General features: G+C 33.4%; 1 protein-coding gene across 18 annotated transcripts in view; it reads left to right on the top strand.

The window, feature by feature from the left end:
* The window catches only part of LOC135215372 (uncharacterized), a 331,802-nt gene that overhangs the window by 234,334 nt on the left and 77,719 nt on the right, over positions 1-19,749 (top strand). For 17 of the 18 annotated variants that reach the window (XM_064249937.1, XM_064249943.1, XM_064249947.1 and 14 more), the window contains 2 exons: positions 18,446-18,682; positions 19,456-19,666. In XM_064249937.1, coding sequence (XP_064106007.1) covers positions 18,446-18,682; positions 19,456-19,666 — 448 coding nt within the window. The remainder of the gene's footprint in view (positions 1-18,445; positions 18,683-19,455; positions 19,667-19,749) is intronic. The other variant, XM_064249949.1, reaches the window with a different exon arrangement.

The raw sequence follows: 19,749 nt of genomic DNA, 5'->3' as shown, positions 1-19,749 counted from the left end.
AGAGAGAGAGAGATTTTTTACACAAGTGTAATAGGCATGTTCATTTGTTTTATATAGTTGCAAGTTTTTTTTTCTATAATTATACTAAACTTTTGTGCTGTGAGAGCGAGAGAGATAAAAGGAAGAGATTATTTTTTAATGTATTTTTGTAACATGTATGTCCATTATATAGAATAATTATTTGGCTGCAAAATAATTAAATTCAGCAGTTTACCTTGAAAATTGTTGGAGCTACGCGTCTTTGAACAACAAAAGATATTAACATTTTTACGGTTACCACTCGAATCGCTGCCACTTTCCACAGACTGAATTGTTTTTAAGAGTCATAAGCGAAAGGGTTAATCACAAAGGTGATTTTTTCATGGTATTTTATTTATAAACTTGAATTCTTTGCTACTGCTGCTTCCAGTTTTAGTGTCATAATTTTTTAGATAAATTTTATTTTTGTCTGTTTCTAAAATTATGCTTTATACATATTTAACAACTTAAGCACACTAGCTTTTCCAGAATGCTGCCTATTTCATGTTGTGTAGTCATATTATTTTAAGATAAATTTGTTTTTTGGGAAGCTTTGTTAATTAAACTTCTGGAGAGCTGCACGATTATCAAATCTAGTAGTATCTGCGTGAAAGATTTATGTAGAAAAGAAGTTTTATTATCAGGAAGGAAATTAAAAGTAAAACCCTATTTAAGATATATATTAACACACTCAGAAATCTTGAACACCCACACCCTAACCCATTCTGTATGTCAATTGAAAGTCCCTAAGATTCGCAAATTGTTCAGCGTAGTGCTCAGCTTATTAGTTTCTGATTTTGCTGATACATGCCAACTGGCGTGTGTAGGCAGAGAGGAGGCCAAATACGTATTGTTGTTATTGAAAGGCTACAGGAATAATACTGTAATTTTACAAATTGATTTTACATAACTGTCAAGTAAGTGAAACATTTCCTTTCTTTTGCAAGAGCTGATGAATATTTACTCATTTTTTTAGGTAGTTATAAGTTTCTGTTAGTTTCTAGTATGTTTTATTGTTGTCAATTCATGCCTAAACATGGCATTCCTTGAGCTCTATATCACAAGAATAACTGATATTAAATTTGTTCACATTTTTATCCCTAAGTTAGTTTTGAAATTTATTTTATTGTACAAAACCGACATCATTTGTTGGTGGTTACATATATAATTTCCCTTCGTGGACAATTTTTATAAATTTCTAGGAAGTGGAGGGAATAAATGGTCATTTTGTTGACTTCAGGCTAAGCTAGCTAGTTTAGTCTGCTGTATATTAGATTAGTTATGAAATTCTGCTTTGGATGTGAGCAAATTTTTATACCCTGAGTTTAATACTATGGTATAAGTGAAATTGAATTAAAATTTCAAATAAATAAGAAAAGACATAGGAAAGTAAATTAATACAAGAACAGAGAAGCACATTGCAATATATTTGCCAGCTATTAGATAGTTTTCATTTAACATCAAAGACAAACCCATAAGGCCAGTGTGACGACTTGTGTTGAAGTATGTACGTAGAGCATTTCAAATCTTAAAGTGAATTGAAACATACTAACCTAATCGTATCCTAAGTTCTGTACTACAACACCCAGATTACTTCATTCATTCTAAATAACATTCAAGATAGTACATTGCGTTGTGTATATCAATGAGCATATAAATATTAACTTACTGTAAATGTGAATGGGGGACTTGTTTTCCCTAGCCTAGATTGTCTGAGACCCGGCTTTAGCTCATTCTCCTCCTTGTTATTCTCATGGAAAGAATCAAAGGAAAGTTCTCCCCATCATTAGATATGCATATCCTCTAAAGGAATTTCCCCTAATGAACTTTAAGAGAGGAATACTTAAGTGATTAAGGCACGGAGATCGCAGGACAAGGTCTTGTCTGGATGGTTGCTTAACTAAGACTGTTTACCTGAGTCCGGGAACTGTAGCAAGACTGAATTCATGGTCGCGGTGTACCAACAACAAATGTCCGACTAACTCTCAAATCAAAAGAGAACCGACGAATGATACTTAAGTGCTATTACACACACACTTACAAACTAATACTTGATACTATAACCAAACACAATACTTTTCCCAACTAAATACAAATGCAAGAAAACCTAGTATCTTCCTTTCATACAATATGCAATTCCTATTACATAAATGATGAAAATATGGAAAAATACATTACAATTTCCTGCAAAGTACAATCTCTCTTGTTGAAGTTTCGACATATTCCCCTGCAATTACAACTCATATCCACATTATTTACAATAGTCCTGTTGTTATCAATGCCTTTTTGGCTTTGCAGTTATATGAGCAGTCGTTTTTTTTTTTTTTTTTCTATCCTGCCATAGCTCTAGGTACGGTATAACTTAATTACAAGTCTCATGAGCTGGCTATAAGCCAGTCCTAGAGTAGCCACTCTTGGGACCTTGTCTTGCCCTATATGTAACTCGACCACTTGGCCCAACTTCCACTCGCTCCTTGACCCTTCATCGTGAATGAGGACTATTTCCCCTATTTAGTGTTGTTAGATATTCCCTCTCCCATCTTTTCCACAGGTTGTCACACAATCTGGACACTACAGAAATCCTTTCTTGGTGAACTTTCTTTGTCCATAGGTAGGGTCACCTGAGATCTCTTTCCAATTTACTACTTCTCTTGGGAAGGACTTAAGCTTTCTTCCAAGAACCAAATGGTTAAGGGTTAAAATTTCCAACTGATTCAAGTTCCGGGGTGCGTGACTTAATGGTCTTATCATTAACGTTTTTCAGCGCCACCAATAACAGGTCAGTTCTTCAAAACTGAGTAAGGCTTGGCCTTTGATCTTTTTTAGGAATGACTTACGAAGTCCTATCAGCCTTTCCATTATAGCACCAAACCATGGTGCTTTCACTGGAGTGAACTTTGTTACACTGTATCTGTAATAGATATTAATTTACCTTGGGATTCTCCCACATGGTTCTAAGATACAAATGTGTGGCGTTGTTACTCCGCATCAGTGCTGGGAAACATCTTCTGCTGCAGAATTTTTTAAAACTCATGAGGAACAAGCCATAGGACTGGTTATGAACTACTAGTTCCATGTGTATGCCTCTGGTTATCGGGCATGTAAATAGGATGATATAAACCTTCTTAGGGCTCTGTCCATTTGTCTTAACCCATAATGCGCCGTTGTAGTCCACGCCTGTGGCATTAAGGGGGCCGGCCAGCTACTGCCGTTTTTTAACGACAGGACTTTGATATTCATACCACTTAATAAGGTGACTTGGGACATCTCCAAACCGCATATGATTTTCACCTCTGACCTTCGGTTTTGTGACGCCAGGGCAATTTATCCCGAAATAACCATTTTTCAAATTCTATCTCCTCCCTTGATATTTAATATTAAGACCTGGGATTACTACCATATATAGACCTGATGTCGACCTCCAATCAAATGGAGAGTTTTTTTTTCTAAAAGTCATTTTTTTGCTAGATATGAATTTTTCAATATGGTAAAAAAATAAACCCTATAAATCACGAGAAAAAAATTTATAAAAAAAAGATGAAACAAAAATTGGAAAAAAAGGCTCTATTTGATTGTTCTATAATGTCTTTCTGAGTTATATACCAAATTCCAATGTTATAGCTTCAAAACTAAGTGAGGAGATAGATTTTGAAGGTCAATAAGTATAGTTTTGAGATACGGGCGTTAAAAGTTTTCCTTCGTATTTCTATAAAGACAATGTTAATAAATAATGATTATTATGAATGTATATTTCTTTTTTGTGTATTAATAAACCAAAACTATTTTATTTATCATAATTTAATCATAAATGATGATCCCTTTGCTCATTTGCTCATATATCGTAGCCTGGGGCACTGTTCTTGAGGCAAGATGGGGCACTCCTTTCCTACGTAACCCCCACTCCTTCCTACGTAACCCCCTCTCTCCCCTTCACTAACTCGGCTTATTACAGCGAATTTTCTCTGTATGTTAGCGAGAGGTTTTTCCTTGTATTTTCCTCTTTGGCATGATGACATTCTTGCCGAAACAAAGATAAACAAACGTAAATGCAAGAGAATGTCAAAGGTGAAACTCGAAGGTGTACTCTCTTTTTACAAAGACAATTTAATAAATCATGATTATTATGAATTTCATATTCCATTTTGGGTATTAAAAAACCAAAACTATGTTATTTATCATGAATGAAGATCTCTTTTCTCAAAGATCGTAGCCTTGGGCACAGTGTGACGTGTGCTGTCAGGCAAGAAGGGGGCGTTACCAGGCAACCCTCCCCTCTCTCTTCACTAACTACGCGTATATTATGATATTCTGTAATAATACTTGAGCGATTTTTCTTCGTCTGTATGTTAGCGAGATGTTTTCCTTGTCTTTTCCTCATTGGCATGATGAACTTCTTGCCGAAACATACATAAACATACATAAAAGCAAGCGAATGTCACGAGGTGAAACTCGAACGTGTAATCTACTTGATGTCTATGGTCCAACTGATTCATGATTGAACCAGATAGCAGATACTCGCTTCAGACGCTTCTTCGAGCCACGGAATCTCTACAGATGCCATTTCTCACAATTTCTTTGGCAATAATTATAAAAATTTACGATAACAGAAGATATATTGCATTTTCTTGTACGGATGAATGTTTTAGGCTTATTGAGTTATGTTTACTAATTACTCTGTAACTACGAAAGTAAGAGGAATTTTGACGAAATATTTCTTATACGTATTCTCAATTGCCATATGAAGCTCCATGAATTTTTTCATGACTTTGCATTTTTCGCCCTATACCACCATATATAGGGGTTCCGGCCGGCCCCCTTAAAAGGTTGTTTACATCACACCTTGAACTTGGGTAACAGAGGAACCACATTGAGCCTATACAGCCTCCCTCGTGTTCTCCTGCAAATAACACAGTTGTGTAAGATACTCTTAGTAGTTGCCTGATCTGTTGGATCCAGATCTGCCCGAGACTCACCACAGTTGCATTTACACTCATATGAGCATTAGCATCATGATGATCTTTAATAATTACCCGAATAACATAGCAACTCTTCGGCAGTAGTATTTGAAATTTAGCAGCTTTGGGTATCTCCACTTGCTCTAGTCTACCCTTACACCTTATTACTCTGTTGTCCAGGTAAAGATTCAACTGGTGTACGAGAGCTAGTTTTGGTTTTACCCCCTTCATCAAACTCTCGTATTCCTCTTAGAAAAATTCCCTTTGCATGAGAACGATACATTGTCTTATTCTTTGTCTCTTGGAGTTCTTTCCCTTACAATATTGACCAAAATGTTCATCCACCCAAGAGGAATTTTTTTAACCAAGGGAGTCCCTCCCACGGGAAAAGACTTTCCTTTTCCCAAGTGTTTACCAGTCACTGGGATTGTCATTCTTAGGCACATAGGATAACACCGCCTCTGGAATTAAAGTTTATTTCCTGTACCGTATTCCTCACAAATACAGGCAGAATATTTTTTGATACTGGTGAACTTAGGGCAACTTTATTGTCCGACCAAACAAACAGTTCAACAAACTCTTCCTTCTCAAAGGATTTGGCTGTTCTTGCTGCCAGCAACACTTGTCAACAATTCAACTTTTGAAACAGAATTCTTTAACCCTTAAACGCTGAAGCAGTATTTTAAAAATTGTCTCCTGTATGCCGGCGGCGTTCGCGAGTGAGCGCCGAAGCGCAAAAAATGTTTTTTTTCAAAAAATCACAGCACGCTTAGTTTTCAAGATTAAGAGTTCATTTTTGGCTCCTTTTTTTATCATTGCCTGAAGTTTAGTATGCAACCATCAGAAATGAAAAAAAAAATATCATCATATATAAATATTGGGATATATGACAGCGTGAAAAAAAAATTTCATATAGAATTGTATACAAATCATGCTGTGAGCAAAACAGTTAAACCAAACGAGTTAAATTTTTTTTCGTTGTATTTTACACTAAATTGCGGTCATTTTGGTATATAACACATTGTAAAACAATCAAGGCAACATTGAGAAAATATCACAAAATGATGCATGAATTCCTAACGCGAGGACGTAAAAAAAAGCAGTTTTCAAAAATTCACCATAAATCGAAATATTGTGCTAGAGACTTCCCGTTTGTTGCAAAATGAAGGTAAGTGATTGAATATTACTAGACTGTAAGTGTTGTAGCTTACAATTGCAGTTTTCAACCATTTCAAAACTGATAAAAGCTACAGCCATGGGTTGTTTTTAGTTGTATTCTACATAAAATTGCGCACATTTTCATATATAAAACTCTATGCAATGGCTAATTTAATATGGTGCAAACATTACGACAAGTGGACAAAAAATTTATGATTTTTTCGGAAGAGTTACCCCGCAGACGTAAGGAAAAAGTTTATTTCATAAATTCACCATAAATCGAAAATATTGTGCTAGAGACTTCCAATTTGTTGCAAAATAAAGGTAAATGATTGAATATTTCTAGAATTTAATAGTTTTAGCTTACAATTGCGTTTTTTTACCATTTCGGTCGAGTCAAAGTTGACCAAAGGTTGAAATTTTGGCACTTATTGTTATTTTTATGAAAATATTTCAAAAGTGATAAAAGCTACAACCATGGGTTGTTTTTAGTTGTATTCTACATGAAATTGCACACATTTTCATATATAAAACTTTATGTAACTGCTAATTAAAAATGGTGCAAACATTACGACAATCGGATGGAAAAAATTTCTGATTTTTTTCAGAAGAGTTACCGTGCGGACGTAAGGAAAATGTTTTTTCATAAATTCACCATAAATCGAAATATTGTGCTAGAGACTTCCAATTTGTTGCAAAATGAAGGTAAATGATTGAATATTACTAGAATATAAGAGTTTTAGCTTAAAATTGCATTTTTCGACCATTTTGGTAGAGTCAAAGTTGACCGAAGGTTGAAATTTTGGCACTTATTGTTATTTATATAAAAATATTTCAAAACTGATAAAAGCTACAACCATGGATTGTTTTTAATTATATTCTACATAAAATTGCGCACATTTTCATATATAAAACTTTATGTAATGGCTAATTTAAAACGGTGCAAACATTACGACAATCGGACGGAAAAAATTTCTGATTTTTTTCGGAAGAGTTACCGTGCGGACGTAAGGAAAAAGTTTTTACATAAATTCACCATAAATCGAAATATTGTGCTAGAGACTTCCAATTTGTTGCAAAATGAAGGTAAATGATTGAATATTACTAGAATATAAGAGTTTTAGCTTACAATTGCGTTTTTCGACCCTTTCAGTAGAGTCAAAGTTGACCGAAGGTTGAAATTTTGGCACTTATTGTTATTTATATAAAAATATTTCAAAACTGATAAAAGCTACAACCATGAGTTATTTTTAGTTGTATTCTACATAAAATTGTGCACATTTTCATATATAATACTCTATGTAACGGCTAATATAAAATGGTGCAAAAATTATGTCAAAATGACGAAATAATTTCTGAGATGTGTCGCTGATGTTTTTTAGTGCGAGAAGAAAGAAATTCGCGCTTGCGCACCTGGTTGACGATTGTAAACAAAACAATGCCTTGATCCGTGAGCTCCCAGCATCCCCCAGGGCGCGTGATTTAAAATTTTTTGCCTGGTAGGCCTATAAGTATTTTTCCGCAAATTAAAATTTTTTTTTTTATATCGGCGTACCATACGTCCAATCGGCACCCAACAGACAATTTATATTGATGTTTAATACGTCCAATTGGCGTTACAGGGTTAATGGGCACTTCTCTTGCCTTTGCCATCATTAAATGAGTTTTGGTTCTTAACTAAATGCTACACAACCATATACTGACTCACTAGCACGGCAGAATATGTGTGAGGGGTCCCCCTAACCTAAGCTAGTATGCCTAGGAAAAGAATTATCAAGACATTTCTCCAAGTCTTCAGATAACTCGACCCATTGCCTTTGTAATGGGCTCGGGAGTTGATTATCCCAATCCAACTGTTGCTTCCACAAATTCTGAAAGTATATTGTTGCCCTAATAGTGACAGATGGAAGTACTCCTAATGGATCATAAATTTGTGCAACTGTTCTTATCACTTCTTTCTTAGTTTGACTGGACTTATTTATCTTAGTAGGATGTAATGTCAAGGTATCTTTCTTTTCATCCCAGTCTATACTTAAGACTTGAGTCGCTTGTTCAGTTACTAATACGCAGAGGCAAAAGTGATTTTTTTCTTACACTACAGTAGAACTTTGAGTAGGTCCGCTGTTATATGCGGTCCTGTGCATAAACAGTGGTTCAAGCTCAACCCATTTTTCCCGTTTGACCAAACAGTCAAATACTATCCTAATAGGGGTTGTTGCACTGTCCTTTTTAACACCATGATCTGCCAAGAAATGAGTCTTCATCAGTTTTAAAATATTCCACTCTTTCTATGAACCTCCTATCCTCCTGATCCTTCAGGATTTTCTGAGTGTTCCAGACACTTGAGTGTCCTCCCAAATATTAACACACTGTTGCTTTAATCTTTTCAGAGCCTATCCAAAGTTGGACGTTAATTTACTCCTATTGTCCTTCCAAGGCAATGTCACAACATACTGTTTGTCAATTTCAGAATTGGTTACAGTACTCTCAAAGTTCTCCAATACCTTCTTTTCTTGTTCCATTATCTCCGCAGTTAATACCTAAGTGATCCAAGCTCCACAAAGTTTCAAGATTTCTCTTGGTCCTTTTAAACGAGTAGTCAGTCATAGTTATCTTGTCTGTTTCCACTGCTGGTTTTAAAATAAAAACATGACCCTCTTTGGTTGGAGGAGAACTACAGGTTCTGATTACCACAACCAAATATAGTTGGTAGCAACTATATTTGGTTGAAACCCTGGATGTAGTACTATGTTGTACACATTGTCAACCCCTATTAACAACTCTGTAGGCGATTGTTTCTCAATGAGTAAATGAAAGTCTTTATCAGCCAGGCTCATTTTCGTTTTACACAACGACCTTAAATTCTTCTTAATATCGAATTTCTTTGTATATTCTGGCAGCTCACCCACCACTACAATCCACATGCATTAACCCTGAATGGAAGGATAGCTTCTCAGAGTAGTAATAACAGGTTTGAGGTGGTGGATGGATTGATCCTGTAGATAAGCAATATTAAGCGCCATCGATATGGAAGGAAGCGGCCAGGAAAGGAGTGCTAATACTTCTTTAGCCCATTAAAATCACTAATGGCAACTTTTCATTGGCTGAAATCTTGAATCTGGCATTTCAGGATTTCGGTTCTGCTTCTGATTTCAAGGGAGAATGTACTGCATCTTTGTCTCGTATGAAATATTTTTGTAGATTTGCTCATAAATATACCAAGGGGTTGTTTTTGGTTTTTGTTTTTGTCTTTTGTGATGGTATGTCGGTTGTAAATGTAATTTTGCAAAGATAGTGCAAAGTAATGTTAGAAAAAACATGTACAAATAAAAAAGTTCCTGAATGTTCGTTCTTTGTAAATTTACGTTAATGTTTTTCAACAAATATGCAGAGAATTTGTTACTGATTTTATTGCGTATCTGTTTTGATATTGTGTGAGCTGTAATTATAATTTTAAACAATAAAATCAAATTATTTATTAGAAAAAACATATATAAGATGGTAAAATTTATGATTGTCTCGTAAAAGAGGACCCACAAGGGGTTGTAAACATGTAGTCATTTTCAACTTCTCGTGGAAGGTAGGGAAAATTTTTTAGAATTTTATTTTCACTCACCATGTGCATTTGCATATCTTCTTTTCATTTATATGTTTTTTTTTCTCTCTCTCTCCATAAATTGGCCGACCTCAAAGTTTACTCGGCCTGAGGAGCTGCATTTTGATTTTTTTTTTTTTTTGCCCTTCCACTAAGGGTTAACCTACCCCCAGTGAGTTACAACAATATTTACCATCTCATATTGTTTGACTGGTTTGGAAGTCAAATAACTTCCCAATGATATGTTCTCAACTTCTTTGCTCTTATATTGGAGTCCTTCAAGAGCAGATCTCTTTATGAAAGATCTCTTGGCACAGGTATACAACAACCCTCTCTTTCACACAATGTGACCTCTTTTTACCTTTTAGAGTTATTGTGGCTGTAGGTAAGATCAACTGCTTAGTCTTCTTATTTCCTTGTTCAATACTTGTCCGAGGGAGCTTCCAACTTGTACCCACCTTCCTTAGTCTTTGGTTGGGTTAGATTACAAATAGTCTATGGTGTCTAACACTTGCAACATTATTACAGACTACCTGTCACAATTGGAGCCGAAATGTTTATTGGGTGTGCATACCGAACACAGGCCCAGAGTTTAATTTTTTTTGTCTTTCCTCTTCTGGTTACAAGAGTCTTAAAATGTGTCCATGTGTGCTGCCTCCACGAAGTGCACATCCTTGAACTTGGTTTACCTTCAAGGTAACCTTGTTTGTATTTTTAAGCCCCACTTTTTTTTCCCCCACAAACTGCACCTGTTTTACTGTGAAAGATACGGTAGTTACAGAATTGGTGTTCACTAGTTCAGTCTGTGGAAAAGCCCTCAAATTGTGTATTTCCTCTTCAAGATATATTTTTGTTGGTGTAAAATTTAAGTCAATCTTCCCCACTTTTGTTTAATTATTTCACTTACACTACTAGGTAGTTTGGTATAGAACAAGATGGTATACAATTCTAACTGTTTACTCTCCAATGATCTTATGCGCATATAGATTGCGCTCAGAATCTTTGTGCCACTCTGCATCTGCATTAGGAGTCTCAGTCTGGAAGCTTTTTTTAACTAAATACGACATTATTTTGTCCTTCCTGCCATAAGCTACTTTAAACAAGTTCACTGCTTGTAAATATTTGCCTCCTAATTTAAAACCAGATATAAGTAAGACCTTCAAATAAGAAAACTTTTGTATATACTTTCAAAGTCAGTATGTTGGTGTACCGATACTTCAAACAGTTCCCAAAATGAATTCCATTCCAACATCACCACCGAAATGTTTGATGTCTAATTTATGCAACTTTACACTAGCTTTGACAGGCAATATTGGTGCACTAGGTTCACTCTTTACAGGTAGAAGACTTGTAATGGAGGCTATGAATTTCAGTGCCTACTTTTATGCTATATTCTGCTTGAATCATAATTTGGTCAGGCTTTCCTGTGGGATGTGTTAGCTCCAATATTTCACTATCCAATTGCTGGATTTTCTGCAAATATTCCTTCAATGAGTCTCCCAGTGAAGAAATACTGTTAATATCACCTGTACCAATAGTGGTTTCAACCTTTTTTGACCAATTGGTTATCACTTTTAATACGAAAAAAGGATATTAACTGTCAGCCAATACAAGTATATATACTGCTCCAGCAAATATAATATTTAAAATTGGCCATAACTCTTTAAAATTTATCAATCAATGGTAGATCATTACCGCTTATAGTATATATGTACAGTGGAACCCCCGTATTCGCGTTCTCCAGATTTGCGGAATTACACATTAGCGGATTTCTCTCGGGAGTGTTTCCCCGCATTATTCGCGATATTTTTCTTTGAGAAATATCCCCAATTTTAGTTTATTATATATATATATATATCTATATATATATAGATAAGTGAATATATATAATAATATATATATTATATATATATATATATCATATATACAGTGGTACCACGACATACGAAAGGCTCAACTTACGAAAAACTCGAGATACGAAAGCAAATACGAAGATTTTTTTGGCTCTACATATGAAAATAGTTCAAGTTACGAAAGGTTTTTGCTGTAAAGTCCAGAGATTCGCCCAGACCACTGAGAACAATTTTTAAAACTCGCGCGCCGCCAACTGAGTAAACTCGCCACCATCCTCCTGTTCTTCCATTGGTTCCTGATGCTAGTCACCCCATAAGATCCTTTTCTCCTATTGGTCAGCATGTGCTCTATGTATTCTGTTGGTAAAAGGATGCTGTAAATTGAAAAACTTATTCATGCAACACATTTAACCCTCTTATGCCGAAGCCCTAAAACTCAAAACCTCTCCCGTATGCCGGCGCCGGTTTGGAGTGAGCGCGGAAGCGGAAAAAATAATTTTTTCAAAAAATCACAGCGCGCTTAGTTTTGAAGATTAAGAGTTTATTTTTGGCTCATGTTTTTGTCATTGCCTGAAATTTAGTATGCAATCATCAGAAATGAAAAATAATATCATTATCATATGTAAATAATGCGATATATGGTAGCGAAAAAAAGAAAATTCATAGATAATTGTATTCAAATCACGCTGTGCAAAAAACGGTCAAAGCTAACGAGTTACTTTTTTTTCGTTGTATTTTACACTAAATTGCAATAATTTTGATATATAATACATAGTAAAACAATAAAAGCAACACCGGAAAAATATTATCACAAAATGATGTACGAATTCGTAACGCGCGGAAGTAAAAAAATGTTATTTTCAAAATTTCACCGTAATTCTAAATATTGTTCTAGAGACTTCCAATTTGTTTCAAAATTAAGACAAATGATTGAATATTACGATACTGTAAGAGTTTTAGATTAGAATTGCAGATTTCGACCATTTCGGACGAGTTAAATTTGACCGAATGTCGAAATTTTTATATATATTTTTTTATATGCACATATTTCGGAGATGGAGAAAGCTACAACCTTCAATTGTTTTTTATTGTATTCTTCATGAATTTGCGCACATTTTGATATATGAAACTCTATAAAATGGCTAATATGAAAAGGAGCAAATATTAGGATAATGCGATGTACGTATTTCGGAGACTTGCAGCTGCGAATCGGCACGCGGAGTGAAGGTAAATATATTTTTCAAAAATTCACCATAAATCACAATATTGTTCTAGAGACTTCAAATTTGTTTCAAAATTTAGAAAAATGACGGAATATTACTAGGCCGTAAGAGTTTTAGCTTACAATAGCGTTTTTCAACTATTTCGGTAGAGTCAAATTTGACCGAACATGATTTTTTTTCTATTTATCGTGATTTATATGCAAATATTTCGAAAATAGAGAAAAGCTACAACCTTCAATCATTTTTAGTTGTATTCTAGATGAAATTGCGCACATTTTCATATATAAAACTTTATGTAACAGCTAATTTAAAATGGTGCAAACATTTCGACAATCGCACAAAAAAAATTGTGATTTTTTCGGAAGAGTTACCGCGCGGACGTAAGGAAAATGTTTTTTTTTTTTTCATAAATTCACCATAAATCGAAATATTGTGCTAGAGACTTCCAAGTCGTTGCAAAATGAAGGTAAATGATTGAATATTACTAGAATATAAGAGTTTTAGCTTACAATTACGTTTTTCAACCATTTCGGTAGAGTCAAAGTTGACCGAAAGTTGAAATTTTTGCACTTAACGTTATTTATATGAAAAGGTTTGAAAACTGATAAAAGCTACAACCATGGGTTGTTTTTTGTTGTATTGTGCATGAAATTGCGCACATTTCCATATATAAAACTTTATGTAACGGCAAATTTAAAAGGGTGCAAATATTAGGACAATTGCACGAAAAAATTTATCGGAAGAGTTATCGCACGAACGTAAGGAAAAAGTTTTTTCATAAATTCACCATAAATCAAAATGTTGTGCTAGAGACGTCCAATTTGTTGCAAAATGAAGGTAAATGATTGAATATTACTATAATATAAGAATTTTAGCTTACAATTGCGTTTCTCGACCATTTCTGTGGAGTCAAAGTTGACCGAAGGTTGAAATTTTTGCACTTATCGTTATTTATATGAAATATTTCAAAAACTATAAAAAGCTACAATCATGAGTATTTATTTGTTGTATTTTACATAAAATTGCGCACATTTTCATATATAATACTTCATGTAAAGGATAATTTAAAATGGTGCAAAAATTATGTCAAAGTGACGAAATAATTTTTGAGATGTGTCACTGATACTTTTTAGTGCGATAAGAAAGAAATTCGCGCTTGCGCGCCTGCGTAGCGATTGTAAACAAAACAACGCCTTGATCCGTGAACTCCCGCACCCCCCAAGGCGCGTGATTCAAAAGTTTTTGGCTGGTAGGCCTATAAGTATTTTTCCGCAAATTTAAAAAAAAACTTTTTTGAGCCGACATATGATACGTCCAATCGGCATACGGGAGACATTTTGACTCGACGTTTAATACTTCCAATCGGCGTAAGAGGGATAATAAAAAAGCATTAGGTAAAGATAGAATAAAGAATAGAAATGAATGGTTTTTATACTGTTTGGTAGTTTCAGTACTTGAAGAGAGATAATGAAAATTTGATTACTGTACGTACTGTGTGCTAGGTGAAAGTGGTTGCTTGGCGATCGTTCGGTACTCGCAAGTGCTGAACGTAAACAGAAGTTTGGAAGCTTTTTTTTGTTTTGTTTGATTGTTTATTTTAGTTAATGGTTACTTAATAATTATTTGAAATGAGTACATGCAATACATTTAATAAAAAAAAAATTGTGAATTAGATATCATAAAATATAAAATAAATCAGACTGCTATCATCGGAGCCAACAAATATGTATTTTCTAGAATTCTTCTTCTGTTTTAATATTACGTATATGTTTCATTATAGCAGCTGTCAGTAACTCTGTATCTCCATTAGGTAAAAATAGAATAAAGAGTAGAAATGAATGGTTTATTATACTGTTTGGTAGTTTCATTAGTTGAAGAGAGATAATGAAAATTTATGGCTTACTGTGTGCTAGGAAAAGTGTTTGCTTGGCGATCGTTCGGTACTCGTAAGTGCTGAATGTAAACAAACAGTTGGAAGTTTTTTTTTTTTTTTTTGGTTTGTGTATTATAGTTAATGAATAATTAATAATTATTTGAAATGAGTACATACTGATTATTTATAAATTTTATTGGCATATTCTAAGCTTTTAGCTTCTTAGGTTTAGATGTCAGAATCATAGACTAGGCTACAGTAGCAACTGCTAACATAGGCGAGGCTTATTGCTAAGGGACATATGCTAAAGTCCTAATATATGCAGTAAAAATGGGGTTGAAAATTGCATGCAGTTGAATACTACTCAAGTATGTACAGTATTTTGCCTTTTTGGAGTCATATTTCTTCTGTCGGATCGGCGTCATAACCCTAGAACATGTGTTCAAAGCCTGGAAATATAATTTACTGGGGTGTTTTTGTAGGGCTTGGAACGGATTAGGCATTTTACATGTAAAATGCGGTTCAAAATACGAAAAGCTCATGATACGAAGGCCGTCTCGGAACGGATTAATTTCGTATGTCGAGGTACCACTGTGTGTGTTATATATATATTATATATATATATATTATATATATATACTATTATATATTATATATATATATATATAATATATATATATATATAATATTTATATATTTATATATTATATATATATTTATGATTTATTATTTTATATATATAATATATATTATATATATATATATATATTTATTATTATTTATTAATATATAATATATAATTTTAATATTTATATATTACTTATATATTATATATTATATAATATATATATAATATAATATATTATATATATATAATTAATAATATATATCATATGTATATATATAATTACTTATATATATATATATACTATATATTATATATAATATTATATATAAGATATATATATATAGTATATAGTAATATATATATATATATAATTATATATAATGAAGGTATTAATATATAGTATATATATATATATATATATATTAGAGTATATATATATTAAGTAGTTATAATATTATAATATATTATATATATATTATATCTATATATATATATATATATATATATATAATATATATATGATATATTTATATATATATATATATTATTTTATATTATATATTTGACCTTGACTACATACAATCACTGTGTACAACATAGGATTTTATTCGATTTAAATCCCACCATCTCTTAAGTCTCTCAAATTACCATTAAACCTAAAAAAACAAACTATTTGCAAAGTGGAAATACATCAATCATCATTTCGTTTAACCTAACTTAGCGTAACTTCTTGGGTTGGCTTGAGCACCACCTGGTATTTACCAATCCTGGCGAAAGCATAGGCATCTCTGCAGCATAGGCTAGGTGGTGATTGACCAAATGGATCCTACTACTGATCCATTCAGGCTAGGGTAACACGTGACTAATTAAAATATGGCCGCCACCATCAGCTGGTCACATCTTGTCTTTTATCTCCAAATATCACAACAATCCTTAAAATAAACAATGCCAACTACACAGATCACTGATGTAACAACGAATTACATAATCCTAGTCATGGCACCATTTTATTACAATTCACATTGAAATGGTAGAGCTTTTCAAATCACAAGGAATTACATAGCCTAAAGTGAATTTAAATATATGTACTAACCAAATTGTAGCCTAAGTTCTATGTAAATGATATTAACTTGCTGTAAAAGTGAATGGCGGACTCGTTATCCCTAGTCTAGCAGTCTCCTTCTCATTATTCTTATCCAAAGAACATCAAAAGAAAATTCCTCCCATCCAAAGAACATCAAAAGAAAATTCCTCCCATCATTAGATTTGCATATCCTCAGAAGGGGTTTCTCCAAATGAGCTTTAAGTTAGGAATACTCAAGTGATTAAGGCTCTGAGATCCCAGTGACTACTTGGAGATTGCAGGACAAGGTCTTGTCTGGATGGCTGCTTAATTAAGACTGTTTACATGAGCCATTTCCAGTACAATCGGTTTTATGGGAACTATAGCTGAATTTGTGGTTGTGGCTGATCAACAAAAAATGACTATCAAATCAACAAACAAACTATGACCGACACTTAAAAGTGGTATTACACGTACACTTACAAACTAATATATGAAATAACCAAAAGCAACGCTTTACCCAACTAAATATAAATACAACAAAACACAATAGTATGTGTATCTTCCTTTCATACATTAGTATGCATTTCCACTTACATAAATGAGGAAAATATGGAAAAGTACATTACAACTTGTGGCAAAGTACAATCTCTAGTCGAAGTTTTGACTGCCAGCCCTGAGAGAGTTTAGTATTTAACTGAGCAGTCTAATTAGACCAAATAATAATAATACTGCCTTAAAACACTATGGTATTCATAGTTGTGGAACTTGCATCTCTATATTAGTGTGTCACTCCAGCCTGCCTTGTGTATATATATTTGATGTTAATTTGATAAATTCATTTCACTGTTTCTCTGATCTTCCCATTTTTATTTCATATACTATTCTTATTATGTATTTTGTAGGATTACTTTCTTAATGCTTTATTTTCGTCTTCCCTTCTACATTAGTTTATCTTAAACTCTCTGTTGTCTAGGTTATTGTGTTTTTCATTCTTTAATGGTTTCTGCCATTCCATGCTTAACTCTTTCATAGCTAGCCTAATACCAGTCATATTCAGAAAAGTTAATTGAGATGTATTAAAGTTGAAAATTGTCAAAGTAAACATGGAATGATTTATTTCTTACAATAGTCTTGCTGTCCTGGGATATCCATATCATCCAATACCTAATAAATCTTAGACATTTGAATAATAGGGACTTGTCGTGCATTATTTATTTTTCAAGGAAATGGGTGTGCTTTATTACATCTAATTTGTATTTATAGTATTGAACTTTTGAAAATCCTTGAATGTAGATTAAAAGTTTCATGTTTTGAGGAACAAAAATTGCATGGCTAATGTTAAATTTAATTTAGACAATTTTAATTGGGAAAGTTGGTTGCAGATGAGAGAGTACCTGCATTGTTAGAATTGGTTTATAATGTTGACACTGAACTTAATCCATTATTTAAAGTATGCTTTTACTGTATACCTTCTTATTTGTGTAAGTGTTCTTCTGTTACCTTTTATAAAGAGGAGAGGCCTAGGTTGCTGATAGAGGTCAGTGAAAGGAAGTGAACAGTGTAGTGAAAAGATTTATTTTTCTCTTTTTAGCTCCAGCTTTTTTATTTTTATTTAATAGCAGTATTGAAGTGAATTATTTTGGTTTCTTTGTTGTTGTAGTTAAGTTACAGTTGCACTGTAAGAGGTATGCATGTTTTCCGTGCCCTTGAAAATTTGTATATGTATGCTACAAGATGTACAACTATGTTTTACTGTGTTAGCCCTTTGACTGCATAAGATAACCAGGCATAAGATTATGTAGATTTCTTGGCCCAGTTTGGTACTATATTTTTGCTCACTAAGAGTGTTTAGGAAGAAAGCATGATCTTTAATTTCTTTGAAAATATACTACTTACACTTTACACCTTGAGCAGCAAATTTTCATAATGCAGTCAGAAGGTTTTCATTTCAGTAACTTCTGTGCTAAATATCAGACATATTCTTGTTATTTTGTGAATATTTGGTGAATGTTATATCAAATCACATTAAGAAGATTGGATAGGGTTCATCATAATTGACATCACTACCTACCCTAGTCTAGTGCATCAGAGATGGAGAAGAAGAAGGAACGTCTCATGATGATGTCTATGAAGCGTAAAGAAGAACAGGAAGCTGCAAGAAGAAAAAAGGAGATGGAGGCCCTAGCCAAACGGGAAGCAGAAAAAGAGAGAGAAGACGAGAAACTTCGAAAGAAAGAAGAAGAAAGAGCTAGGCGAGAATTGATCTTAGAAAGATATAAAATCAAGAAAGCAATGGAGGAGGCAGAAAAAGAGGTACTTTGTAAATACTGTAATGCCATAGCACTATGCTACTACAATTGATAAGAGTTTTTGGATTAGATTTTAATTTATTTGATTGCACTTTGTAACTTGGTTCAGTTTTCATGCAGCAATAGATTATCAGTTTAAAGTACCTAGTGCTGAGTTATCTTTTAATTGGTCAAAGCTTTTTTCTTGAAAGATGTAAAAGGTATGTGTAAAAAGAGCATTGTTGTTGCAGAACAATTTTATATGATTAATGGAAATAGAAAATAGTAAATTGTTATATTCCATACTATATTACAGTAAGTGGAAAAAATTAGTTACATAGCCAAGTAATTTTTAAAGTTATGAAATTATGTAGTAGCAGTAGATATGGTTTTGTCTTGCTTGAGGTGACCGTTTGTGTTGACCTTGAGAATTTCTATATTTATCTCTCAAAATTTTTTTTATTTCCTGCTAATGAACTACGTATCCTATGTTACTAGTGTTATCAGTGTTTATACATTGATTTTTTTCCATATTATTACAAACTTTTATTTTGTGGAAGTAGCTTTGTTATAATGTTATGAATACATTATTAGTTTTAAAGCTGCATTAAAAATATTTTCAGGTAGCTTTTGCATGTCAAGTGGCTGATATAACTTAACTGAGCATGAGTTGCATTATTGTTTGTGAAATTTAACTCTGTTGTTTTTGGGTACGTATTGTGAATTATAGTATATAGTATGTTTACTGGGTATTGGTGTTTGTCAGCATATTTTTCATTTCCTGTTCTTATGCTGCAGGGAAGAGTTTATGAACCACCACCTGGATTCCAGTTAGATAGCCCAGGCTCATCTCAAGGGAAGCCTTCTGTACGACTTAGAAACAAAGCTCCAGGCAGTAGCAGTAGGCCAAGACCCAAAACTATGGCTGGTGCTCCTTCAATGTCTGATGCAGGGGATGGCCCACTTATGTCAAGTAGTGGGAAGAAAGGCAGCTCGCAAAACCTTGCTGGTAAGGTTTTAATCAGTGGTAATAAAATGTTGAGGTTTTATGTATTTAATTTACAATTAATTGCTGTTAAAGAAGGGTGAGTA

The sequence above is a fragment of the Macrobrachium nipponense genome, chromosome 5 (genome assembly GCF_015104395.2).
Source record: "Macrobrachium nipponense isolate FS-2020 chromosome 5, ASM1510439v2, whole genome shotgun sequence".
Classification (NCBI taxonomy): Eukaryota; Metazoa; Arthropoda; class Malacostraca; order Decapoda; family Palaemonidae; genus Macrobrachium; species Macrobrachium nipponense.
This window is presented reverse-complemented; position numbering and strand designations above follow the sequence as displayed.